General features: G+C 40.5%; 1 protein-coding gene across 1 annotated transcript in view; it reads left to right on the top strand.

Moving 5' to 3' along the window:
- ARFGEF3 (ARFGEF family member 3) overlaps positions 1-25,899 on the top strand; it is a 118,833-nt gene that overhangs the window by 38,248 nt on the left and 54,686 nt on the right. The window contains exons 5-8 of the mRNA XM_034765559.1: positions 14,309-14,377; positions 20,756-20,878; positions 22,422-22,464; positions 23,602-23,680. Of these exons, the coding sequence (XP_034621450.1) occupies positions 14,309-14,377; positions 20,756-20,878; positions 22,422-22,464; positions 23,602-23,680 (314 nt within the window). The remainder of the gene's footprint in view (positions 1-14,308; positions 14,378-20,755; positions 20,879-22,421; positions 22,465-23,601; positions 23,681-25,899) is intronic.

Genomic DNA, 25,899 nt, shown 5'->3' with positions numbered 1-25,899 from the left:
ACTCCTGTTGCTCCCCACCCCAGCCAGATTAGCAGCTAGGAGCCCCAGGCTCCCAGCAGCACGGGGAGATCAGATTTCAAGTGGAAGAGCAGATTTCACAGTCTGTGACATGTTTTTCACGGCTGTGAAATTGGTAGGGCCCTAGTGATGGTGTAGGAAGCAGAACCCAGGGAGAGTTTTACATAAGATTTTTCCATTCAAAATTTTTTTTTATGGAGAATTGGGGTGGGTGGTTTTTTTGTTTTTTTGTTTTTTTTTTGATTAAACAAAACCTTTCATGGGGAGTGTCTGCTTTCCTCAAAAAAAATTGATTTTTTTTTTCCATGAGAAAACTAAAAATGTGTGGGTTTGGGGATTTTCAGTGAAAATTTTGTGTGTGGGCAAAAAATACCCAGTTTCTGACCAGCTCTAGATTTAAGAGCTGATAGTTAGACATAATCTTCTTTTGATTTATAAAATGGATTGTGTTTGATCTGGAAATATTGAGAGAGCATGAATGAAGCGACACTTCAGATCTTTCTCTGAATTACTAAATTCTGCACTTTATGGCTAAAAAAGTTATAAAGAAGCTTATTAAAATAATAAGACAGCGAAAAGGTTTGTGATGAACCTGCACATTTGTGATGAACCTGCACATTTGTGATGAACCTGCACATTTGTGCGTATTTAAGGGTCAGTGTGTATGAAATATCTCTGTGTCTCTGATATATACAGTTGGTTACATTTAATGTAGCTACTGTGCCTTTCCTTGCACAGCATAATTAAATTGAGGAGGAGGTTGGATTGAAGCAGCCATGTTTTAAACTGTATATAAGGTGCATTATTCCTGATGCTGCCTCTTCGAGACGTTATACATATAATGACTGGTTTTATTGTAGGAGTAAGAGTCATTTCACTGTCCATAAAAACAGGAATTCATTGCAGGAGCTATAAAAATGGTAATTTGGTAAACAGAGGGGAGGGGGAGGAGGGAGAGACTATACTGAGCATACAGACTAGGAAGCAATTGCTGATCTCTGCTGTCAATCTATAATTGAGTTTCTTCTTAAATAATATATCACTTTGGTGCTTTCTTGGATTTTATTCCAATCATTTTTACTCCCTAAAACAGCTAAATTTGAGAGAGAAATAATATTAGCGCAGAAAAAAAATTCATATGGGCCTTTGGTGGTTTTTGTAACAGAAATGATCCCTCTCCCACTAGAAGAAGTGTGCCAAATATTTGCAATGAAAAGGGAGACTACTTAAAATTTTGGCGCAAACTTAAACGGGTCCATTTCACCATAAAATCAGATACATTCCAGCAAAACCAAATCTGTTTCTGAGCAAAGATAGTCCTGTTCCAAGCAAATGGTGGATTTGAAACTTGAAAGTCAAAATGTGATATTTTTGTGTTTAATGGAAAAAAAAAAAAAGTGGGGGTGGGTAGGGGCAAAAATTGATCAAATTTCACAGAAGAACTAATTTTGAGAGACTGGAATCGGGGAAGTAGGGGAGGGAAGAGAAATCGTGTGAAATTTCACTATGTTCAGCAGATAAAACAGTGATGGATAAAGAGCCGAAGTAGATAGTGGCCTGTTTCACCACCTTACCATCTAGAGGTGTGCTTTAAATCTTTGCACTGTGGGAGATGGCCTGTGTAGTATGTGTGGTCACATGACCCCTTCACTTGCGTCCCTCAGTTAAGTTGTCTACTGGCCAACTGACTGAAAATTGACGTATTATAGACAAAACTTGCACCTACTGGTCACGGTTTCCGGGAAACCACTTTTGACCCCTTCCGTGTTCTGTTCAAGGTACATCTCTTTAGGTGTTGGGCCCCTAGCATTCACCTCTGTCTGGGCTGGGCCCCGAATCCCTCTCCCTCCTGAGAAGGGATTCAGGCTGCAGCGCCCTGCAATCCACTGTAATGATCGCAGCAGGACTGACCTTAGAGGGACTATTTCAGAGCAGTATTTTGCTAGGATTTAACTTTCAGGCCAAACCAGACTTCCTAGACAAACTGTGAAAAAACATTCTATCATTCAGCAGTGAGCCTGAGCAGAGCAGAAAGGCACTAAAGGCTACAATTGGCATTGTCCATGCGGAGCCTCATGGTTCCACAGATGAATACATGGCAATTCAAGGACATGAAGCATTTTTTCCTCCATATCCAAAGCACCTACCATGAGGAAATGGGCAGCACCTGGCAAGAAAACCACACTTCATCAGTTTTACAGCCCCAATTTGGGGTATGGAGCCAATTAAATTACTGCCCCCTGGGTTACTTCTCTCTAATGCATTTTCTGTCCCCTATGAACCTTCTTATACCAGCAAAACTACAAAGGAGCAAAATAAGCATTTCATGTTATTGGCTCAATCTCTAGAAGTTAGGTACAAAGAGTGACTGTCTCTGATACTCCAAAATGAATTCACTGCTGACCCGGCATGACATTTTTAATGTAAGGTTAAATGCAAACGTAGGTCCGTCAGTGCTTTTATGAAGCATTTGCAGAGAAGAATGGCCTTGTTCCCCATCTGTGTAAGCTTGTGGCCTGAAACACTTGCTCTGTTCAGCATTGCAGACACCTGAGACGAGACCACTGATGAGCTATACCAGATGGAAGCTGTAACTACAGGAATGTACCTCCCATCCCTATTATACTGCTCCCTGCTCTCTCTTGCCTTATACTGACTGAAACCCAGTGGGGTTGCACTGGTGTGGCAGGGAACAGCATTTGACCATTATGTTGTTACCAGATGTGCCCATTACTTTGGGGTATACTCATTTATTCGGATTACTCCTCTGGGGAAGGGGGTTCTGTAATCCTGTCAATGTACTGCTTGTGTCACTTGTGTTTTCATATGGAGCTCTACTTCTCCCTTCTGCAAGTCCCCTCCCAATGGAGCTATCCTGCAGGATCTAGGGTCCCTAGGGCTGGGTTACTCCCACCCCAGAGCTGGATGAACACCCACACATACATTAACAGAGCAAGTCTGAGTGGACCGGGTCAATCAGCACTGTCAAGCTGACCCCTTATATGTCTCTGGACTCACTGGGCTGGAGGAAGCAGCACTTTCAAGCTGACTCTCCTTATATGCCCCTGGGCTCCATGGACTGGGTCAAGCAGCACTTTCAAGCTGTTACCCTTATGCGTCCCAGTTTCAGCACGTCCCTATCCCCACTCCCCCATAGGGTGACCAGATGTCCTGATTTTATAGGGACAGTCCCGATTTTGGGGTCTTTTTCTTATATAGGATCCTATTACCCCCCCCCATCCCGATTTTTCACACTTGCTGTCTGGTCACCCTACTCCCGCAACACAATTGTACTGGCAGTAACCTACTAGATGAGCAAACCCCACAGTATTTTGGGCGCTGCAAGGATCTTTAGCTTAGGTAAAAGAAGCGTTGCTGTAGAGTGAATGGGGGAAGCTAAAAACACAAAAGAGTAAAGTTTAGCAAGAGAGAGAGAAGCAACCAACTTAACCATAAAAGTTATTTATTGAATAATAGTAATAACTACACAAGGAGGACTAAACCAACATAACATACATAATTAAAGGTTAATAGCTAAGGTAGAAAGGAAAACAGAGAGAGAGAAGGGCGGGGGTCTCACCCATTCCATGAGGCTTGAACTGGTCAGGGTTCCCAGATGATGGGGGTAGATGAGGGTCCTGAATGCTGGAGACAGGTAGAGCCCCTAGCACGATCAGTCAGGAGATGGAGTTCCAGTGGAACTGATGCATAGTTTGGATCTAAGCATCAGAACCCTGACTAGAGGGTGAATAGGGATTTTTGTAGAGAAAATACAATAGTTCAAGGGAAAACACTAGATTTGTTTATAGGTAAACTGATGACTCAAGGGTTTTCTTTAGACTTGACAATAGGAGCTGATCACTCTTGGCTATGGATGGTGTTTTCTTCCAGGGAGCTCACAATGCAACTAGGCTGCTTCAGTATTTGGATATCAATTAAGGATTCATTACTAGAATTAGTCTGATAACTGCTGAGCTGGGTGTGTGTGCAGGCGTAGGTTCATTAGCATCTGGAGCAGAGATTCCCAGGATGCAGTGCTTCCCTGCTTTTTCTGGTCCCAGAATTCAGTGTGGTTCTCTGTTCTCCATTCTGTATGCAAATTGAGATGTCTTCCTGTCCCATTTTTTATGCAGATGAGGCTAGGGGAGTTGTGTCTGCTCTCCATTCTGTATGCTAATGGAGATGTCTTAATCTTGTCACCCTTGTCAGGAGGGGTCTAGGTGTGTCTCCCAATGCCCTTTACTGCTCTCTGCAAGTTTTCTTCCTCTGATGGGGGGTGGGAGGGTGTCTTTCATGAGTCAGGCTGGATACTGCACCCTGGTTCCCCCAAGAACACAGAGGTGTCTGGTATCAATGTGCAATGTTGGCATGTTAATATTACAATGAGAACGTCAGCACTTTCATATCCTTACACTTGTATTTGAAATGTATAGTCTTAAGATCGCATTATTTTGTCCCCATTTAATACATACCCCATGCAAAAAAAATTACATCAAAAGAACATTAAGGGTAAGATTGAGACTTTACCTCTAGCCCTATGTGAGGGACTGCGCTGAACTCCGTCAGCCCTGGGAAGGAAGTATAACTCCGGCTATGTCTACACTGCAAAAAAGCCTTCACGGCAGTGAGACTCAGAGCCTGGCTCTACAGACTCAGGCTCACAGGGCTAATGCTATGGGGCTAAAAATAACAATATAGACCTTCCTGCTCATAACAGAGGTCCTAAAACTATTTCCTGAGGTTCACCATCCATAATCCCTTTCACTTTGAAAGTTCTCTGGGTCAGACCCATGGGTATAGCCTGGCTGCCAGGCACCAGTTCTGTTCAAACGCATGACATAGAGCAGCCTTCAGGCTACCCTCAGTTTTTTCCAGCTGACCACTTTCGAATGGTAATTCTAGTAGGCTCAGCCATGTCTCCTCTTTAGCAGAATTGTTACTGTTTACAATACACCAGGTAACATAGACGCTAAACAGACCACACCATGCTATATTATCACATACATTCGTGGGACATATAAACATGTGATTGCAAATGACTTACCTTTTGATAGAGATCCATGTGATTTTTTTTTTTTCCCTTAATACTTTCATATTTTCTCTTGGATTCATGTAACCTCAGCTTTATTGTTTGTTTATTTGTGATCACAATGAAAGAAAGAAAAAGACATCCTTATAACATGTGCCCACAGAATTGTTAGGACAACTTGGAAAGGTTCACTGACATTATTATTGTGACATTTATTGTGTGGCATAATAAAATGATCTTAATACATCAGGAATACACCTCTACCCCGATATAACGCTGTCCTCAGGAGCCAAAAAATCTTACTGAGTTATATTGAACTTGCTTTGATCCTCCAGAGTGCGCAGGCCCCCCCTTCTCCCCCCTTGGAGCACTGCTTTACTGCGTTATATCTGAATTCATGTTATATCGGGCCGCGTTATATTGGAGTAGAGGTGTACCTCTATCACATGTTTTTAATGTTTTGGCCACTATTGCCTGCCTGTCAATGACAATCCCTTTCCTTACCCTGTCTTTTCTATCTCTTGCAAAATCTTTTTATTATACTAATTGCTTTTTAAAATAAACAACATTCAGTAGCATTAAAAACAGGAGGAAACAAATTGCTTGTTGTTTCTCTCTCTCTCTCTCTCTCTCTCTCTCTCAAATGTGATCCCCTGTGGAATAAGACAGTTATGTTCATTCATTGTAAAGTAGCTCAATGGTTTCTTTGATCCTCTATACAGGGCCGCCCAGAGGATTTGGGGGCCTGGGGCAAAGCAATTTCGGGGGCCCCTTCCATAAAAAAAGTTGCAATACTATAGTAATGTATTTGGAAATGTAAAAAAACCCAGTGAAATACATTCAAAAATTAATTTTTAATAATTTGAAAATACACTAAATATATTTAAAAACATTAAATGCTTTAATGGTATGTATACATTTGCAATTACATAATGGGCTGTCGCTGGGTGATGGTGATGGTTGGTGCCAATGGGCTGTCGCTGCCTGGGGGTGGCACTACTGTTGCCCAGGGCTGGGTGGGGAGCTGGGCTCTGGGTCGGGGGGTGCCCGGCTCAGAGGGGCTGAGCTTGGAGCTGGGGGGGTCAGGGCTAGGGGGTGTCCAGCTCAGAGGGGCTTACCATGCTGCTTACCCCCGCCTCCCATCTCTCCCAGAGCCTCAGCGCGCCGCGTCCAGGAGGTCCTGCCCCTCGGCCCACCAGAGCTCGCCCCCTTACCACGCGGCTCCGAGCGGGAGGATTTCAGGCCCCGCCTGAGCCACGCCACTGCAGTGCTGTCCAGGGCTGCTCCTGGTCACAGCGCACTGAGGCGGCGGGGGGATCGGGGAAGGCAAAGGCGGAGGCAGGGGGGAGCCTCCGACATTCTCGTGGGGGCCCCTGCAGGGCCCAGGGCCTAGGGCAAATTGCCCCACTTACCCCCCCCCCCCCCGGGGGGCCCCGCCGCTATATATTTTTTAATTTCCCCTTTGTTTTTCTGCAGTTTGCCACTAGCTATTACTTTTTGCTTCTCTCATTTTTCTTTTTACTTCTTTCTGGTTGGTTTTACTATTCTCCCCTTTTTGTATTTTTAAAAAGCCTATTGTCTAACTGTCGTTTTCCTTTTTATCTCTTATTATCTGTGTTGGTTTCTGTTGCCCTTATAGGGCCAGATTCTAATCATGCTGACTCATACCTAATGCCATGAGTGGTTTCATGGATACCCCTACTTAGTGGAACTACCCAGGTAGTACTGCTCAACATGAACATGAGGAGTGGCACAAGAGTCTGGCTCTGAGTTTTTCCATTTGGTAATGGAATTCATTTGTCTTTCTTATAGTTTTTCTTGTGATTGCTTTGGTTTTGCTTGTAATTTAACTGTCATTTAATTTATGGAGTAACATGATATATACAAATATTACTATAGCTGGTTAAGCAGAATACCTCATCCTGGCTTTGCCAGTCAGCTTTTTATAATCCTCCCTACATTAGAGTATCGTATTTTGAAGACAAAAGCCACTGCCAGAGCCATTAAAAAAACTTGCAAAATATCTATTAAGTGATTGCCCTAAATCAGGGGTTCTCAAACTGGGGGTCGGGACCCCTCAGGAGGTTGCGAGGTTATTACATGGGGGGTCACGAGCTGTCAGCCTCCACCTGAAACCCTGCTTTGCCTCCAGCATTTATATGGTGTTAAATATATTAAAAAGTGTTTTTAATTTATAAGGGGGGTCGCACTCAGAGGCTTGCTATGTGAAAGGGTTCACCAATACAAAAGTTTGAGAGCCACTGCCCTAAATTATTTCCTTCCCTCCTACCCCTGTGCTACATAAGCAGAAGTTTCACACTTAAGTAGTTTTCAGTGGTAGTTTTTAGTCCAGTGAATTAGTGAGCATGTTCTTCTGGGAACATTCAGCATGTCATCACTTACAATTTGTGAGATTATTCCACACCTGATATGAGTCTTTGTCTGAAACCGTGGTGCATTCATAACCCAGAACACCAATTCCTACTGATAACCAAGCCTTTCACAGCACTGCTGATTCATGGGGAACCACTGTCTTCAACCTCCCCAGAATTAGAAGCTGCCATGCTGTATACAATGATACAGGATTGCATAATCCATATAGAGTCATTAAGGCACTTCTTCATTTTTTTTGCTGTTGTTTTCCTTACAAGACCAGAGAAACCTGTATGATCAAACTAATAGATATTCCATCAGCTATCAAGATGTTTCCTGGTTGCGTTTCTTTGCAGAAAGGTTCATACTTATTAACAGGTATTCAGATCCTAGCACTACAGAAAACCAGTTTCCATACCCTCCCTTTCCCCCCACCCCAAAAAATAATGATAATTAAATTTAATAGTGGAGGACCCTATTGGTCTTGTGGATATGGCTCTGGAGTGGGACTCAGAAGATCTGGTCTAACTTCCCAGCTCTGTCACAGACATTCCTGTGGGACCTTCGGCAAGTCACTTGATCTCCCTGGGTAACCTTTTAAAAAGCACCTATGTCTCATTGGACTTAAGTGAACTTCGGAATTTTTATCCTCTCTCACCCACCTTCCCCATCTGTAAAATGGGGGTAGTACTTACTTTCTCCCACTCATTGTCTGACTGCAATGCACTGCAGGGTAGAAATTGCAATTCCAATTAAAGTGACCCTCTTTTTATTCAGTAAAGTCCTTCTGTGAAAAGTGACTTTCAGTTTATTACAAAAAGCAATTATTTTTTCCCTTTGCCCATTGTGAAAACGCATCTGTGCATGCAGTTTGATATTGCCTTGTAATACCATTTGTATCCTGGGCTCTGGGGAGAAAGACAGTATTTCTTGTTCCATGACGGGCAGAGCTCCACCAATAATTAAAATGAACAGTTTTCATTATGGGTCACCCATTGCTAGAAATCAGATTTGATCAGAACCTTTACAAGATCATAGAACCTGTCTGACTTCGCAGGAATCACTGCAGTAACAATATTCCTTATTTATAAGATTGTTTCTTTTCAGGCTCTCCTAACTGTGTGAGGCTCCTTCACTCTAGCTTCTCTCATCGTTGTACTTTACTTTCTAATGTCCACCTTGATATACTAGGAAAGAATGTTTTTTGTTATGAAAGATGCCACTAGAAATTGCCTGGTAGTCTGTTTTACACTTTCACAACCATTCGTTGCCAAGGTAAAATGTCATGGCCCAGTGAAATGCACATTATTTCTTTTCAGAACAGAATCTGCCTGTGTTTTGTGTTTAACATATTTAGTCTGTGGCTGGAGCATGTTAGGTGGAGATAAGTAGCTTAGCAGTGTCTTTAGTAGATCTAAATAATAATTTGTAACTCACTAATAATTTGCATTTCTATAACACCTTCCATCTAAAACCTCCAAGAGCATTCGTGACCTAAGCCTCAGGTAGAAAAGTTGCAGGTTATCTGACTTGGCCGGGGTCACAAAAGAAGCCTGCAGCAGGGCTGGGAAAAGAATCAGAACTCCTGACTAGTCCTCGGCTTTAGTCAAAAGACCATCTTTTCTATTTTAGGTCTAGTCTACATAGAGTTGTAGAAATGTAGGACTGGAAGGGACCTCAATGGGTCATCTAGTCCAGTCCCCTCCACTGAGGCAAGACTAAGTACACCACTACCTCGATATAACACGACCCGATATAACACGAATTCGGATATAATGCGGTAAAGCAGCGCTCCGGGGTGCGGGGCTGCGCACTCCAGTGGATCAAAGCAAGTTCAATATAACGCGGTTTCACCTATAACGCGGTAAGATTTTTTGGCTCCCGAGGACAGCGTTATATTGAGATAGAGGTGTATTATAGATTCTAGTTCATCCCTGACAAGTGGTTGTCAAAACTGTTCTTAAAAGCCTCCCCTGATGATGATGATGATCCCACAACTCCCTGGGTAATTTGTTTTATTGATTAACTACCCTGACAGTTAAGAAGTTTTTCTCCTAATGTCTAACCTAAATCTTCCTTGCTGCAATTTAAGCCCATTACTTCTTGTCCTGTCCTGGGTAAGGAGAACAATTTATCACCCTCCTCTTTATGACAACCTTTTATGTACTTGAAGACTGAATTTATGGCCACCCTCAGCCTTCTCTTCTCCAGACTAAATAAATCTATTTTTTTTTTTCAATTTTTCCTCATACGCATGTTTTTTCTAGACCTTAATCATTTTTGTTGCTCTTCTCTGGACTTTCCTCAATTTCCTGACGTATGGTGCCACAACTGAACAGAATACTTCAGTTGAGGCCTTATCAGTACTGAATAGAGTGGAAGAATTACTTTTCGTGTCTTGCTTACAACACTCCTGCTAATACATCCCAAAAAGATGTTTGCTTTTTTTGCAACAATATTACATTGTTGACTCCTATTTAGTTTGTGATCCACTATAACTCTCAGGTCTTTTTCTGCAGTACTCCTTCCTACGTAAACATTCCCCATTTGTATTAGTGCAATTGATTATTTCTTCCTAAGTGGAGTACTTTGCATTTGTCCTTATTGAATTTCATTCTATTTATTTCAGACCATTTTTCCAGTTTGTCAAGACAATTTTGTATTCTAATCTTGTCCTCCAAAGGTTTGGCAACCCCTTCCAGTTTGGTGTCACCTACAAACTTTATAAATGTACTCTCTATGCCATTATCCACTTCATATCTGAAGATATTGAATAGAACCGGACCCAGGACAGATCCCTGTGGGATCCCATTCGATATGCCCTTCCAGCTTGGCTGTAAACCATTGATAACTACTCTCTGAATACAGTTTTCCAACCAGTTATGCAACCACATATAGTAGGTTTGTCTAAGCTGTATTTCTCTAGATTGTTTGAAAAGGTCATGCGAGATGATAGCAGAAGCCTTACTAAAGTTGAGATATATCACATGTACGGCTACCACCCTATCCACAAGTCTTGTTCCCCTCTATTAAGTTGGTTTGACATGATTTGTTCTTGACAAATCCAAGTTGGCATACAGATTTTGAACACAGTATAACTATCTCAGTTAGGGGTGTGATTTTTTTTTAATCAGAATAGTTTTACCAGTACAACCCCTCATGTGGACACAATTATATCAGTACTGAAGTGCTTATACCAGTATAGCTTGTTCCCCGTAAGCATTCAATACTGGTATCATTGCATCCACACTGGGGGGTGGGGCGGGGAGGGACAACCTTAACTATACTGTTTTTTTGTCAGTAGACAAGGCCTTAGAAGACAGTGGGGCCCACAGCCTGTGTGAGAGAGTGGCTTCCCCCTTCTGTTGTAAATTTAACCCTACAAATTATTAGTAGTCAAATCTACTTTTGCTTGAACGCCCTGTTGTTTCAAAACATGTTTTCATTGTCACCTCTTCATCAGCAACCAGCTGATCACATTTGTCATGTTTTGTGTCTGACCCCCTATACCAGAAACTGAGTCAGTTGCCAACTACTTGAGGCTCACTGGCATTTCTGACAGGAAAGACTAGACACATTTCCTGCCTGCGCAAATTGCAGCCATTTAAGGGCAGAATATGGAGAGAGAATTAAATGAGGGCGAAGAAATAGGAATCCTCATTTGAGTAAGCAGAGCCTCATAAGAATACATGGTTATGGGATATATTCCCTTGTGTTTCACAGAATGCTGTTACAATTAAATGTTCTACAAAGCACGAAATCTTTTACAAAGCTATATTTGGCTGAGCTGCCATAAAAGAGCAGAGAAATCACACAAAGCACGCAAGGGGTGCTGCGTGTCCTTAGTGCCAGGGAAAAAACTGTACCTCACATTGACGTATGGCTTTGTATTCTAAAGGATACAATAGCATTTTGCAAATTGTGGACCAGATATTCAGTTGTGGGTGTTTAAGATGCACACCTTTTGGAGACCCGTGGCATGTGAAATACTACATCTGTATGAGACAGGAACACAGGAATTGCCAGATCAGACCAGTGATCCATCTGGCAGTTCATCCCGTCTCCAGCTATAAGCAGAGCAAGAGGCTTCAAGTGAAAGGTGCTGTGACTCCAGTAATGAACAGTTATGGAATATGTTTATGGCGTACCAAATCATGTACAGAATTCACCCATCAATGAAATGGGTATATCTGGGTGGAGTATCTGAACTCTTCTGAATGTTACTTTCTTTTTTACAATATTCTTTATTATTTGTTTTGTGGGAGTGCTGAGGAGTACCATTTTCTTCTGTCTTTTCCTTGTTTATCCACTTAGTGCTGAGGATGTGTGTCCCAGCACCCAAATTCAGGAGATGTTTCTGTCAAGATGAGTAAAACATGATACTGTTAATATCTTGAAGGTACCCAGAGAGGGTTGTATTTCTTGGCAACACCAGGAAATAATGATACTGAGCAACTTGCATCTGATAATCTAAAGGCACTTTACAGACACTAAGCATTACAACACTTCTGTGAGGTGAGGAAATATTATTGTACAAATGCGGAAACTAAGACATAGAAAGTCTAATTGATTTACTCAATGTTGGACAGCAAATTTGAAAGAGCTGAGAATAGAATCCAGAATTCCTGTGCGTCACAAGACTATTCTGTTCCTTCCTATTCCATTCTCCTGGGTCTCTGGCATTTATCTACAGTATTCAGCTCATATTTAGAAAGGGCTGAGGGTTTGAGAAAATAATATTGGTGAAGGACTTTGAAATTCAGTAATTCCTACTTGTCTGGTCTTGAGGATTTAATTCCAATCTCCGCTTCTCTAGATTAAGGTTATTGACTCAAAGGTATAGCCAATTGCTTGACGACTCTCATGGTCCATTCTTAAAATGTTCAAGAGACTAAATACCTGAATTTAGCTAAATGTATTGTCCGAAGACAAAGCAGTACAATGAGAAAAGGAGAAATACATACCCTCTTTCCAGGATGCAAATTCTCTCAGCTTGCTCACCTTACACAGAAGATGGTACTTCAAAGATATGCTTTTCAGCTATTTATAAGTATGATTTTACACATATGTAAAATAGTATAGTATGGTATTTGTAGTATGATTTTATAAGTTACAAAACTTTCTATATGTCACTAAAATCCAACCCACCTGTTCGTACCAATTCCTTAATTTGTTGTTCTGTACCTTCCTTGTCTTCATTTCAGGTACTGGTATTCCAGGTATTGATCCGTGAATCTATGTCCCTATACTTTCCTATGTCTCATTTTGAATACTACATTCCAAGTGTTGATGAGCCGTGAAAGTACACCCTAACTGTGCTTGGTACAAAGTATTCATGCATCTTTGCTTTGACAAGTTTCCTATTTTCTAATGCTAAAGCTAACGTCAGCTTTGCAAAGTATTGTGAGATATTTTATATGGATTAACCGAATTGTGGGAAGAGCATAATCTGTTAAATTAGCATAATTTCCCAACACGTGTATATCCTATTACTGCCATGCATATAATATCAATTAATGTAATATATACTACACCTAACATATATGTATTGGCTAACAAGGTTTAGCTTCTGGATCTTTCTGACTTGTTTGCAGATGTTTTTTTAAATTAGGGTATCTCGTTGGTAGGGCAAATTATAAATGCATGAAATCAAACTTGTCCATTTCTGTGCTCTGGTGGTGTTTAGAGTTATATCCCATATCATTTTTAAAGATCCATTGTGTTTCTGAGTGCAAAGAACACAAGCATTTTTCAGGCTGACAGGCAAGTGAATGCTTAGGAGGATGCAGACATTTGTATGCTCAGGGGAAAATGACACATTTTTCTACAGATGGGTTTTTCCTCTGTACCTATAAGAGCTGACAGATGATGATCAAAGGATCCTTAGTACCAAAGCTTAAATTCCCTGCACTTACCTCCGGTAATGGATTATTTTTGTGTCAGGTGCAAGTGAGCTGCATGGAGGAATCTTTCTCCCATATTTGGAGTTCCCAGTAAATATACTGGGGGGAGGATAACTACCAGGGAGATGAAGAGCTATTTAAGCTGAAGGACAATGTTGGCACAGGAACAAATAATCATGAGCAAATCTAGGCTGGTTAGAAGGTGGTTTCTTTCTAGGTGTTGGTACAGTGCCTAGACAATGGGATTTTGATCCTCTAGACATCAGTGTAGTACAAATAATAAGATGAAAATATTGTCAGACAAAGGGGATCCCTTTAAGCCTCCCCAGTCCTTTCAAGACCCTCCCTTTTCTATTTTCCTTCTTGGCAGGGATCTTTTATGGATTAAAGTTACTGATTGTAAATCATTTTTTAAACCGATGCCAATGTAAGAACTGGTTTCTAAATTGCTCACTGCTTTCTTTCATATTTATTTGCATGGCTCCTCGCTTCCCATAGTATCGAGTGCTTTACAATCTTTAATGTGTTTATCCCGACTCTGTCCCTGTTAGATAGGGTACAGATGGGGCACTAAGTCACAGAGAAACTAAGTGATTTTCCCAAGCTGACACAGGAAATCAGTGAGTGGCAGGCCAGGGAATTGAACCTGGATTTTTCAAGTCCCAGGTAATATCCAAACTACTGGACCATCCTTCCTCTCTGAAAGGCATGTTCATATAGAGCAACATAACATCTGTGGTTGCGGTGACTCTTTTCTTTTTGGGTCAACAGTCACAATTTTCCAAGCAGGAACCAGTCAGCAACTTCATTGCCCTCCCCAACCCTAGTAATTACTGCTGTGGAAAATGGAAGGAGTTGTGTCTAAAAGGGTATGATGAAGAAAAAGTTATTCGGGAACACAATAGACAATATAAAAACTCAACCACAAACTAGAAATGGTGGATGAACCTAAAGCTCTTGTGCTTTCCCCCTGTCTGTGTTCAAGGTTTTGCTCTGTATCACGTACACCTCCACATTTGACCTGAATGGAAGTTCAGTGCTAAAGATTGCTGAGGTGAGTGCCCTCCATCCCCCACTAACATTGCTTGTTTTTCTTGACCTATTGCCACTAACTAGAATGTGCTTTCTATACATAGACTGGGATTGATTTAATCAAAACAATTGCAGTTATTCTTAATGATTGATATTACCCTTGTTACCGTTTATTAGTCAACATGATTAGCAACCTCAGTGCTGACAGCTGTAGAAATGCACTGGAAGATGCACTTTCTACTCATGGAAATTCTTCTTAGTGGCTGCTGTGTATTACAGTATTGTCTGTGTTTAAAACTTTGCATGTTTTGCTTTGCCTTTAACAGTAATAAAATTTTCTCCTTCAATTTTACAACATGTAGGGCCAAATTCATCCCTGGTGAAACTCCACCAAATTTAATACAGTTACATCAGAGATGAGATTGACCTATAATGTGCATTGTTAGTGTGTCCCTTATTCCTGATGCGTCCAAGAAAAGGAATTATTACATCCCTAGATTTATTACGTTGTTCCACTGGCATTAATCAGTCTTCCTTTGTCCTCGTTACATTTGTCTGGATTAAATTGTAAAAAGGGCTTTGGCAGCTGGAAAATGCACCTGCCAACAGCAGATCTGTTTATAAGTGAGCATTTTCAGACAAGTGCTCTATTTAGTTGCACAGTGAGTTTCAAGCAGTGAGCCTTCCATGTAGCCAGGAAGGAAGAAATGCATAGAAATACTCAGTCCTATTGCATGGCAGGGGCTGCTGTGTATATAATATAGTATAAAATTATATTGAATTACACTGCATAGGGTTGAGGGGAATGTATACACACTTAACATCAATGTATAATACAGCAATGAAAAGGTTTGTATGAAAATCTTTGAAAACCCCATGACCTAACACCCCTCTGCTTTTACAACACTTGTTAGCTTTTCTTTTCAGTAGTGGGGAATAATCATAATAATTTATTTCTACATTGATAATTACAGATGGAGATATCCGTCTGTGTTCTGCTGTTATTTAAAAGCTTGGGAAGTTACAAGTGAAATTAGTGAACAGAGAAAGAAAATGACTAACAATTGCGAGTCAATGTCAATTTTTCCTTGGTGCATGAAGAAAAGAAAACCTGATGGAAGTGCCTAGCTTTACCTGGCAGTGGTAGCGTTTTATAAATCTGGGGATGAAATTGATCCAGCATCACCCTGTTGCTACCTAGGGGGGAAAAGCATGGTAACTAAGAAAACTAGCTGTCTTACCATGGTAACTTAACTGCTAAATCATAACTAATTGACTTTGCAGGCAGAAGGAGACAATTTTTGTATCCAATACAAAATGTTAAAACTGTAAGACAGTCCTAAAAACGTGCCATGTACAGAATACATGATAGTACTAATTTGGGATGACCTGTGTAACTCATGGTTTCACCCCCCTGAATAATGTTAGGAAATCCAAACTCATGAAGAGTAACTTCTGTTTTCCTGGGGGCTCTGTAGGAGCCTCACTACTTGGGGCTGTAGCAAAGATGTACTAGATCAGCAACACCTACCTCCTCCCTGCCCAGGCAACTCTCTTTCTCAGGCTGTGCTAAACCTCTGTTGCCCCAATCCCCCATACAGAGGCAAACTTATGGCTCCTTTACACGACTGCAGCCTCTCTTTGGCAGACTTTCTTCCACTGTGGAGGGCAGAAGCTGATGAAAATTGAAGGTGAATCTAGCCCAATGTATCCATGAACTGTAGATCAAGAGATACAGTAAGATGCAATACACATTGGAAAAAGGGTTTAATAGCTCCAGTATTTCAACCTTTGAGCTGCTACTTCAGGTAGTGGAAATCAATTGTCAGTGCTTCATGTTCTTTGTTCCTTGGGGGCATCCCAAAGACTGTGAGCATTATCTGAAGTCATATTTTCTATTTCTGCTGTGCATTTTCAGATAACGATATGCAAATGACACATAACTGTTTTTCTCTTTAAAACACCCTGATCAATGCCAGCTTTGCTTCATGTTAAGTATTGGATCCTGCCATTGTTTAGTGGTTCTGCCATATCCTCACTCTTAAAAGGCCATGTCTACCCTTAAAACTTTTGCCGGCATAGTAAAGTCAATTAGGAGTATGATATTTTTTATCGGCAAAAACTGAGTGTAGATGAAACTATATTGGACAAAAAAACGTTCTTTTGCTGGGTTAGCGCATTTTGTTCAGGGAATCAGTATCAGCTATCCAAGCAAAAACCAGCATCAGCTCTGACTACATTAGGAGCGTTTGCTAGTATACCTATACAGAAAAGAATCTATCAGCACCTTTTGGCTTTGTGATTCTGGCCCATAGATATTACAAAGGCTTTAACATTTGAAACCCGAGGATTCAGTTCTCCCCTGCATCTGAACTCTTCCCAGTGCTGGGGTGGTAGTCAGTGGGGTTATTCAGCACTGGCCTGGCCCCAGCATCAGCTGCTCAAACTTATTTCAGTGGAGAATTGGCATAGTTCTCTTCTGCCATGTTCCCATTCTTCCTCCTTTCCCTGATGTGTCCCATAGTAGGGTGGAGCTGGTGTAGAGTAAGCTCTTCTGTCTCTGCTCATCTCTTGCCAATGGGAGTTCCCCTCCAATAGGAATTATCTTCTGGCAAGTTACAGCTAGAACCTGGCCACTTTGCACCACCTGATCAGTCCAGAATGGAGGCACCCCACGTTAGTGGATACATCTGAGCATTTTGGCCTTAACCTCAGCTTCAGTTTCCCCATCTTTAATCTGGGGGCCATAATGTTCATTGGAGTTCTGTGAAGGGTAAGGAGATAATATTTGTGAAGTACTCTGACCATTAAGAGTGTTGTATAAATGGCTTAAATATTATTAGTGTTGAACCTACAGTCAACCTAGCTATATACATTCCTAATTGCATACAATACCTTTAATTTTGGTCAGGCCCCTGCATGAAAGGTTATTTCATGCTTTGTGACTTGTTTATCTTCTTTTATCTATTCCCACCCATGTTTTTAGAGATTGTCTTGTTTAATCCATTGCATTGCTTTGTCTAATCCTTTGTGTTTTGCTTTCTTAGCTGTGTTTTGCATGTCACAAAGCTGGAAGCCCCCAAATGCATGAAATGATCAAAGTGTCCATTGCACACCTCTTCAGTGCCCTGTGCTCTCGCATTTTTACTGGTGCAGCCCCACCAATGACATTTCACAAGGTATCATGCTTGGCTTGCGAGACTGGAGCTCAGCTGAGCAACAGTGCTGCACGTTAACACACAAGGGGCGGGGAAAGAAAAAAGGGGAAATCGATCCTGCTCTTTCCAGAAAGTCAGCCTGCCTTTAAATTTAGTCTTTCCACAATTCTTTCAGTAAGCTGATTTAGAGAAGAATATTACTATTCAAACCCTCGCAGCACACACAGTTCCTATGAATGATTTGGCCTCAGCAAGGTCTGAATTGCATGATTGTAAGTGGTCGATAGGATTTTGTATTCCTTGCCCACTGGAATTCTTGTGTGGTATACGATGGCAACCTCTGTTCCACGTCTCCTTTTGAAAATGACAGAAGAGTAAGGATTTTCTTGTGCTGTCAGAAGCATAAATAGAAAATCACACTGGCTCAGCAAGATAGAGCATTACGCTATCCGTAAACTGAGGTATTTCATATGTATTTCCTTAGGCCCCAGTGATGTAATGGATCTGTATTGGCAGATCCCTGCTCCTCATTGAAGCCAATGAGGTGATGCACAGTTCCAGGGTCTGTTCATATAGGTCTGACTGCAGGATTAGAATCTATCCTGTTCAGTGTAGGAATTCTGTATTTGTTTAGATGGTTTTCCTGTCGTGAAGCACTGTGCACTATATAAATAACAGTAGTGACAGCTGCATGGTACCTTTTTACACATTTAAGATAAAAAGCTTTAATCTGCATTGACAGTCTGTGCAGTGTGAGACCTCATGCATCTTTGGAATCTTCCTCCCACATCTACTAATTAAGATCATGCTGAATGAAATTCCTCACTTACCTTAGGAAATATAACACTCTCAAAGGTCAACAGATGCCCCAAAGGCCAAGATGAACTGTAAGTTCTGTCCATTATCTGATGCAAATGCCTTCAGCTTTATCAGGCTTTAATGTATTGTTAAGATGGGGACACATGCAAACCTGAGAGAGGAAATAAATTAATTTCGTCTTTATCTTGCCTCTGTTACGTAAGAGGCACAAAATATCATATGCTACCTATCGTGTTCTCATAATGCTACACTGGGACATAACAGAGTGACTGGGATGAGAATGGTGCAAGAGCTATAGTTCAGATTATTCCAGTGTGTGGCATTTTGGCTCTCACAATTTACACTAATCAAGCATATATTATTTCTAACCAAGGAATTCAGTCATGCTTTATTGTGCCCAAAATTCTGCCATGCGGCAGAAATCCTAAAAGCATTAGCACCTCTCACATCTGCTGGATATGTCTGCTGAAAGGAGCAGAGATGATAAATTCAAAGGGATTCTGGGATCTGGTCGTATTCTCCATTCTGTTATATTAAAAGTAATGCACGTGGACAGCAGTTCCATTTTAACCTTACTCCCTGTCCTTCTCCCACTGAAGTTAATGGCAAAGCTCCCTTTTGATTTCAGTAGGAGTCGGATCAGGCTCTTGATTCTGTTACTGTGTACATATCAGCACTGATTAGTCCACATAATGAGCTAACCATCTTTAAATTTTCATCTTACAAATCGGACTTCTCCTTCATTAGGGAAATATAAGTATCTAAAACAAGAAAACGCTGTTTTTATTCCATCTATGCTCCTATACTTTGAAAAAGGACAACCAGTTAAATTCAAATTTTGTTTAAAAAGATGTCTGTACAGAATATACCAGCTGTATATTAATCTGCATACATACAGTATATGCAGTGTTGTTCCTTTTCTCCCTATGACTAGAGGGGTGTTAACAGGCCCCTTCACCTTGAAATACATGTTAACTACTTATGCTAAACAATCTGTTCCATCTTGTATTTTGCTGAGACACACAGAGTGTTTCCCAGACCTGAAGAAGAGCTCTGTGTAAACTTGATAGCTTGCCTCTCTCACCAACAGAAGTTGGTCCAATAAAAGATATTACCTCACACACCTTGTGTCTCTCTACATACAGCATATGCAGAATGTATGTATTCATTGCCAGGATGACTTTACGGAGGAGTTATAACCCTTCCAAGATGACTGTATGATAGAAATACTGACACATCTGAATGACCGCACCCTGAAGAGTACAACAGGTAGTGTTACGAACCCATTTACACAAAGGCTGACTGAACTTGTATGAATAACTTCACAGTCATAGACAGAATCACAGAGTTCAACATATGCCAAAGTGAGTGGAGTTGCTCCTTTGGATCACAGTTTATTAATAAGTTTGTGTTAAACAGTCTGGTTCCAATCCCATGATATAGATTACAGGAGGCACGAATTACCTCGTATCTCAAACCAGAGGCTGCTGCATCAAAAATGACAACACAGTAATTACAAACTCTTTGTGAGATAAACACCTTTTAAAAGAAATCTGGTAAAGGACATTGCAGTGGGCATAATACCATATCCTCAGCATTCCATTGCATTTTGATACTATCTGCAAAACATTGTCTTTGGACAGAGTCCAAGAATGGAAAAATTCAGCCCTAAAGATGAAAGTTTGCAAAAGTTACAAGCAACTGAAAATGTAGTTAGTATGGAAACTCTGATGCAACATGAACTGTAGCAGTCACTGTCGCTCCCACTATAGTAAAACTAAACAGATAAAAAAAATTTCCATTTATGGGCACTAAAAGGTTATTGGATACTGTAATAAACATAAATTAAAACCATGATTTACAATGAACAATCAAGATGCCTAGTTGCATCCTAGTAGCAGAAGCTGTCTGAAAATCCCCAACATATTACTCATAAAAAACCCATGCAAATAACAATTGATGCAAATAACCTAAAAAGAAACAAACCTTTTTGAACTCATATGAAAGGATGCTGCTGCTTATGTACTAGGGGCAGAATTCCAGAGTAATGGTCCCTGTAGGTTCATTTGGTCCCTGTTGATGTCATGAATACATCACTGGAATTAAACAATAGGGCTAATATTTGAAAGCAACATCCAAAGCACAAGCTGCTGCCTGAGCATCATAGTTTGACAGGATGGGGAGTGGTTGCCATTTTTGTCTTGCCACCTCAACATGCACAGCACTTCAGAAACCTGACAAGTTGCATGCTGCTTTTAAACCATATTGTTTTTGGGCTATTCGCATGGCTGAAAAAGTTCTAACACTATGCACTAGTAAATCTGGCTGACTTTCTGCATGAAGAGACCTTCACTTCCTCCCGAGATGGTCTACAGTTAAATTGTTGTTTATATCTATGTGCTGCTATCTTGTTTCCTCACCAGGTTTGCATTGAGACATATGTATCTAGCTGTCACCAGCGGAGTATTAACACCGCTGTGCGGGCAACCCTCAGCCAAATGTTGAGTGACTTGACTTTACAGTTACGGCAAAAGCAAGAGAATACGGTGAGCCTTCCGGCATCAACAGATGGTTCAGTATTCCATGGCTGTGTGCTTTTTGTGTCTCTGCATGCAGTGTTCTGTGGCTGGGTGCTGTGCCTTCTGGCGTTCCAGCATCAGTCCTGTTTAAAACTGCCTCCTTTTGGGGCTAACAAATGCCTAACAAATCCTTCAACAGAAACAACTCTTCCCTTCCAGCAGACAGGCTCTACGTTTTGATTTGCAAGAAAGGCTTCATTCTGATGTGAGATTGTCTTGACTTTGCTTCTTTTTTCTGTTCTTTTATTTTGTGTGTTTATCTTGGTGAAGTCCAGTTGAAATCCTTTTGCCAAAACTTTCTTAAATATTAAATGTTGCCCGTACCAAATAAATTCTTAGCTACAGAAAGTATATTTGTATTACTTAAGTAATTTTTAATTATAAAATTTAAGCCAAATCCTTTTGAATGTATATCAAATTAAATGATTTGGGCCAGAGGGCTTCTTTACCTGCTGGCTTACTGTCAAAAAATGACTGCGTTTTTTTTATTGCCTTTATTGTGTTGTTAAAATCCACAAGAGCTGTTTGCATTAAACGCCAACGTATTGTCTAGATGGAATTATAAGCACTTCTGGGCAAATTTGAAATGACTTTGGCTTCTTGCACTTTTGAGCACTTCCTTGCATATTAATGAAGAAATTATTTGCCTTTGTGTGTTTTGTTTGCTTTGTTAGCGGATTTTGCATCTGTCAGTTGTGTAGAGATTTAATCTTAAAGCAGTTGTGCTGGGTTCAGTAAAACAGAGATCTTTTTAAAAAAAATTAAATAGCCAGAATTTAAGTATAGCATTAATCTGAGAAATAACTGTAAAATGTAATTCTAGGGTTACTTATCCTTTCTCCATATACAGTGTGTCCAGTTTATAAGTAAAAAGATTTTTTTTCCAAGCTGGAAGCTCTGCAAATTCTATCTGGATCTGAAAACTGAGTTGATTTACTTCTGCTTGTACATCCTGACTATAATGGAGATTCTGCAAACTGCACTTAGCTCCTGACAATTTTCTGATGATACATGAGAGACAAGAGAATTGACCTTGTTCTTCCGTGTGCTGTATGTACCACAGGGAACAGTCCTGCACTGGCAGAGAAATGAACTAGATGATTTAAGAGGGCATTTCTAGCTGTATTGGCTCTGTAGTGTTAACAGTGATAAAGTGTAAAATTTTCAAAAGCATTGAGGTGACTTAAGAATATAAATCCCATTTTGAAAAGTTACTTAGGTAACTGCCAGTCTATGTCCCAATGGCTTTCAATGGGACTTAGGTGCCTAAGTCTAAATCACTTTTGAAAATGGGACTTAGGCACATTTGAAAATTTCTCCCTCTAAATTAGTAAAGTAAGAAAAACAGGTATTACCGACACCCGAGGAAGTTGTGACTTTTACACTTGCTTTTCTGACCATACACTAAGGGTTTTTTCAGATTAGGAACGGAGTACTTTAAAGTGCTGCATATACCTACAGCAGTTTTCTTCCACCTGTTCTGATTACAATGTTTCTTTTCCCTCAATAGACAACTGAAAACCATGAAGCCATGCAAGAGTTCAAGAGCCAAGGTATCTATTCCGCTTTATTTTATGGTGACTCTTTAAAATCTGACTTTTTTCTTTTTCATTATTCCTTGTTGTTTACATCTTCTGCAGAGTCCTTTCATTTTCCACTGCTCTCACCTTATTGGTATCACCCCACTCATTGTACAAGGGCTCTGGTTACTTTCAGAACTGACAAGTGTCTGCAACACCTTTAATTACACCTTCATCTGCACTGCGTGAATGGTGTTCCCTACAGGAAAGCAATAACTAATAATTACAATATGCTGTCTCTGCAACCTAAGGGCTTCAGTGTTGTGGGCAGGATTAAAGTGAAGTGGGTTCCCTTCCAAAATTTGAACAGTGTTCTAAGGACTTTTTCTTCAGAGATTAGGAGGGTTCTGGAGACACACACAATTTCTTACCTGTTGGGCCAGCCCTATCCGCTATATAATTAGCGGATAATTTTAATATTTTTTCAGGTCCTGACAGACAGCTCTGCTAGAGGAGGAGTGCTAATATGCCTCACCTTCATCATGCCACAGCATCAGTTAGTTTCCTAAGGTTTTTCCTATGCCCTGTCTTTATTAAGCCCTGATCCCACAAATGGATCTGTGGGGGTGGACCTTGTGCCCATGTGGAGTCCATTGACTCCAATGAGACTCCACACAGGCATTACGTTCTGCCCACACAGTTCCATGTATAGGACTGGGGCCTTAGCTGCTACATAGATTTCTGGTGGTTAGAAGGAGCAGCACAGAGACAAACAATAGGAAAAGCCACCAAGATTTTAATAATCCTGATGAATTGTCTATCGTCAAGTGCCATGCAGAAGTATTGGAGCCACTTGCTCTTTTTCTTGTCTGAGTTGGAGGAATGGGCCCAAACTTCCATAAATCCATTTAAGCAATTAGTGTTATCCTGATACTACTTTTTCATTTTGTGGATCGCTCCCTCAGAAAGAGATTCTGTAGCAGAATCAGTTCCTATTCCAAAATCTTTCCCACACATTCTTTTTGTGAATTCTGGTAGCCCATGGGCCACAGTTGAGAACTACAGACCCAAGTCACGGAAGTTAGGTGAGCCCTGAAAGATGTGGAGGAGAGTTGTGGTGGTAAACCAGCTAAACATATATAGTGCCACTGACCTTTGTCCTTTTTGAAGGTTCTACAGTAGAGTCCCTTTGCGACGATGTTGTGTCTGTCCTCACTGTGCTCTGTGAGAAGCTTCAGGCTGTCATAAAGTAAGTGGGTTATTTAGCTATAATTCATATTTGTTGCTGCAGATTTTCTTGTGGAACATCACTTATAAATGATCGTACTGTCCTCATTCTAGGATAACAAGGCAAACAATTCTTGCACTAAGTTACTTGTCAGAGGTACCTTGCCCTCTGTTGGATTGATTATGTTGTATCAATTTAGCCCACAATTGTGGTGAAAAATTGATTTATCACCCACATACACAGTTTCGCTTTAAAGAAACTCCAGTAAGTGATAGCAACCCTTATTGTAAATAGATTCTATATAGTAACAACACCTTTCAGAAAAATGCTTGCTTTTTTCCTATGCTGTGCATAATGAACACATCCACAGAAGAGAGAGGGAGAAAGACAACAAATAGTATAGCAAGACTAAAATACAATGATCTCTTGGAAGGTATTACTGGTATTCCCTAACCTAAATATTGGGAATATAATGACAAGTTTACTCAGATAACGCTAATTATTTGCAAATGGTAAGTTTTCTTGTGAACTACAACCACCATATGTACGATAATATTTCATTAAAATACCATGATGCTATACATTTGAATATTGATCCAGATTCTCAGGTGGTTTTAAAATGCACAGCTTCATTCAAGTCATGAAAGATGATATTCAAGTTTAAATGGTTTATTTATCATCATTATTATAGTATTAGCGTGTTTTTTATAGAAGTCAATGGAGCTTTGCTGATTTGCACAAACTGAGGATTTGGCCCGCTGATTCTTTAATATCGCTAATACTATTTTCCAGATTCCTGAGCATGCCTTAGATGGAACAGAGACTGAATAAATGATCAAAAACATAATAATTACTGATTTACCCTCCCTGTGACCTTTCAATCAAAGAATTCAAAGCAGATCACCAAGGCGATCATTATTATCCCTATTTTACACAGGGGGAAATTGAAGCACACAGAGAAGGGACTTGCCCAAGATCACACAGTGAGTCAGTGCCATAAGGCCAGATTCTGTGAATTACACGTGGCCATGCCTTGAGAGTGGCACAGAACCATACAGCTCTGGAAACACAGGCCCTTCTGGAGCTGTCCAGCACTCCGCAGAAGTGCACACGCTGCACCATTTCTTGAGGACTAAATGTAGCCAGTTTTCATTTTTAATGCATTATGAATTAACTGAAAAGGCCTCTGGATGTGATCCTACAATTCTTATTCTCATGAGTAGTCCTGGCTTGTGCAAGTAAATCCATAGATACTAGTGGGACTGTGTAGGTGAGTATCGACTACCTACAGGAGTCAGGTTTGCAGGATCAGGCTTTTCATTTGCAATTTGTTGCTCTCCATTTCCTAATATTAACCTTACTTAAGAACAGGGTAGACTGTGGATTTATTCAAAAAATGTCATTTCGAAATTCCTTTGACTTCAGTGGGATCCACACAGATGCAAGGCTCTGTCAGTCCTGTAGTTGCTTACAAAATCAGAACCTAAGGCCCTTATCCTGCAAAGACTTCCTTATGTGCTGAACTTTACACACTGTGAATAATCCCATTGCGAGAGGGAGCATTGCCGTTGACTTCAGTGGAGTTAGGATTTCACCCACAATATATAAAGTTAAACCCATGTATAATTCTTTGCGAGATTGGGGCTAAGAATGGAAACCTGCCCATGGGTAACATGGTTCCTGTAGTAACCAATTTATGTATCCAAACATGCAAAATTCCAGAGTTTCACATGTTTCAGTACCATTATATGAATAGTTTGTAGAAAGCAACATTTTGTGGCCTCAGAATAGCCTACAATCTAATTGCAAGTACTCTGAAATAAGTTGAATGAAAAAATCCTAGCTGTGGTATTTTAAGCCAAGCCCTGCTAACATTCTACTAATTAATCAACCAGGAAAAAAACCCAAACTGTGAGAAAATAAGTTAATCAAAATGAAAAAGTAGCATAAAAGCAATATGGGGCAATTATTTCAGAGGTATAAATATGACAAACTAAAATCTTGGTGAAAATTTGAGAGACATTTGGAGGGAAAAAAGTTATTTTTAATTAACAACACCGCCTCCATATCATTAAAACTAAGCTCTCTCTTGCTACTACTCTTCTGCTTGGTTACAAAAGACTATGGCATGAGTGAAAAGGAAAAAGGAGCTGTTAGAAGCTGTTTTACATGGTACAAAATTAAAGCACAAATTGGAATGGACAAGTTTGTTAATGAGCAAAGAGGCATCGATCAGTGTG

The sequence above is a fragment of the Trachemys scripta genome, chromosome 3 (assembly GCF_013100865.1).
Source record: "Trachemys scripta elegans isolate TJP31775 chromosome 3, CAS_Tse_1.0, whole genome shotgun sequence".
NCBI classification, from domain to species: Eukaryota; Metazoa; Chordata; order Testudines; family Emydidae; genus Trachemys; species Trachemys scripta.
The sequence above is the reverse complement of the archived record's forward strand: the minus strand, read 5'-3'. Positions and strand labels throughout refer to the sequence as shown.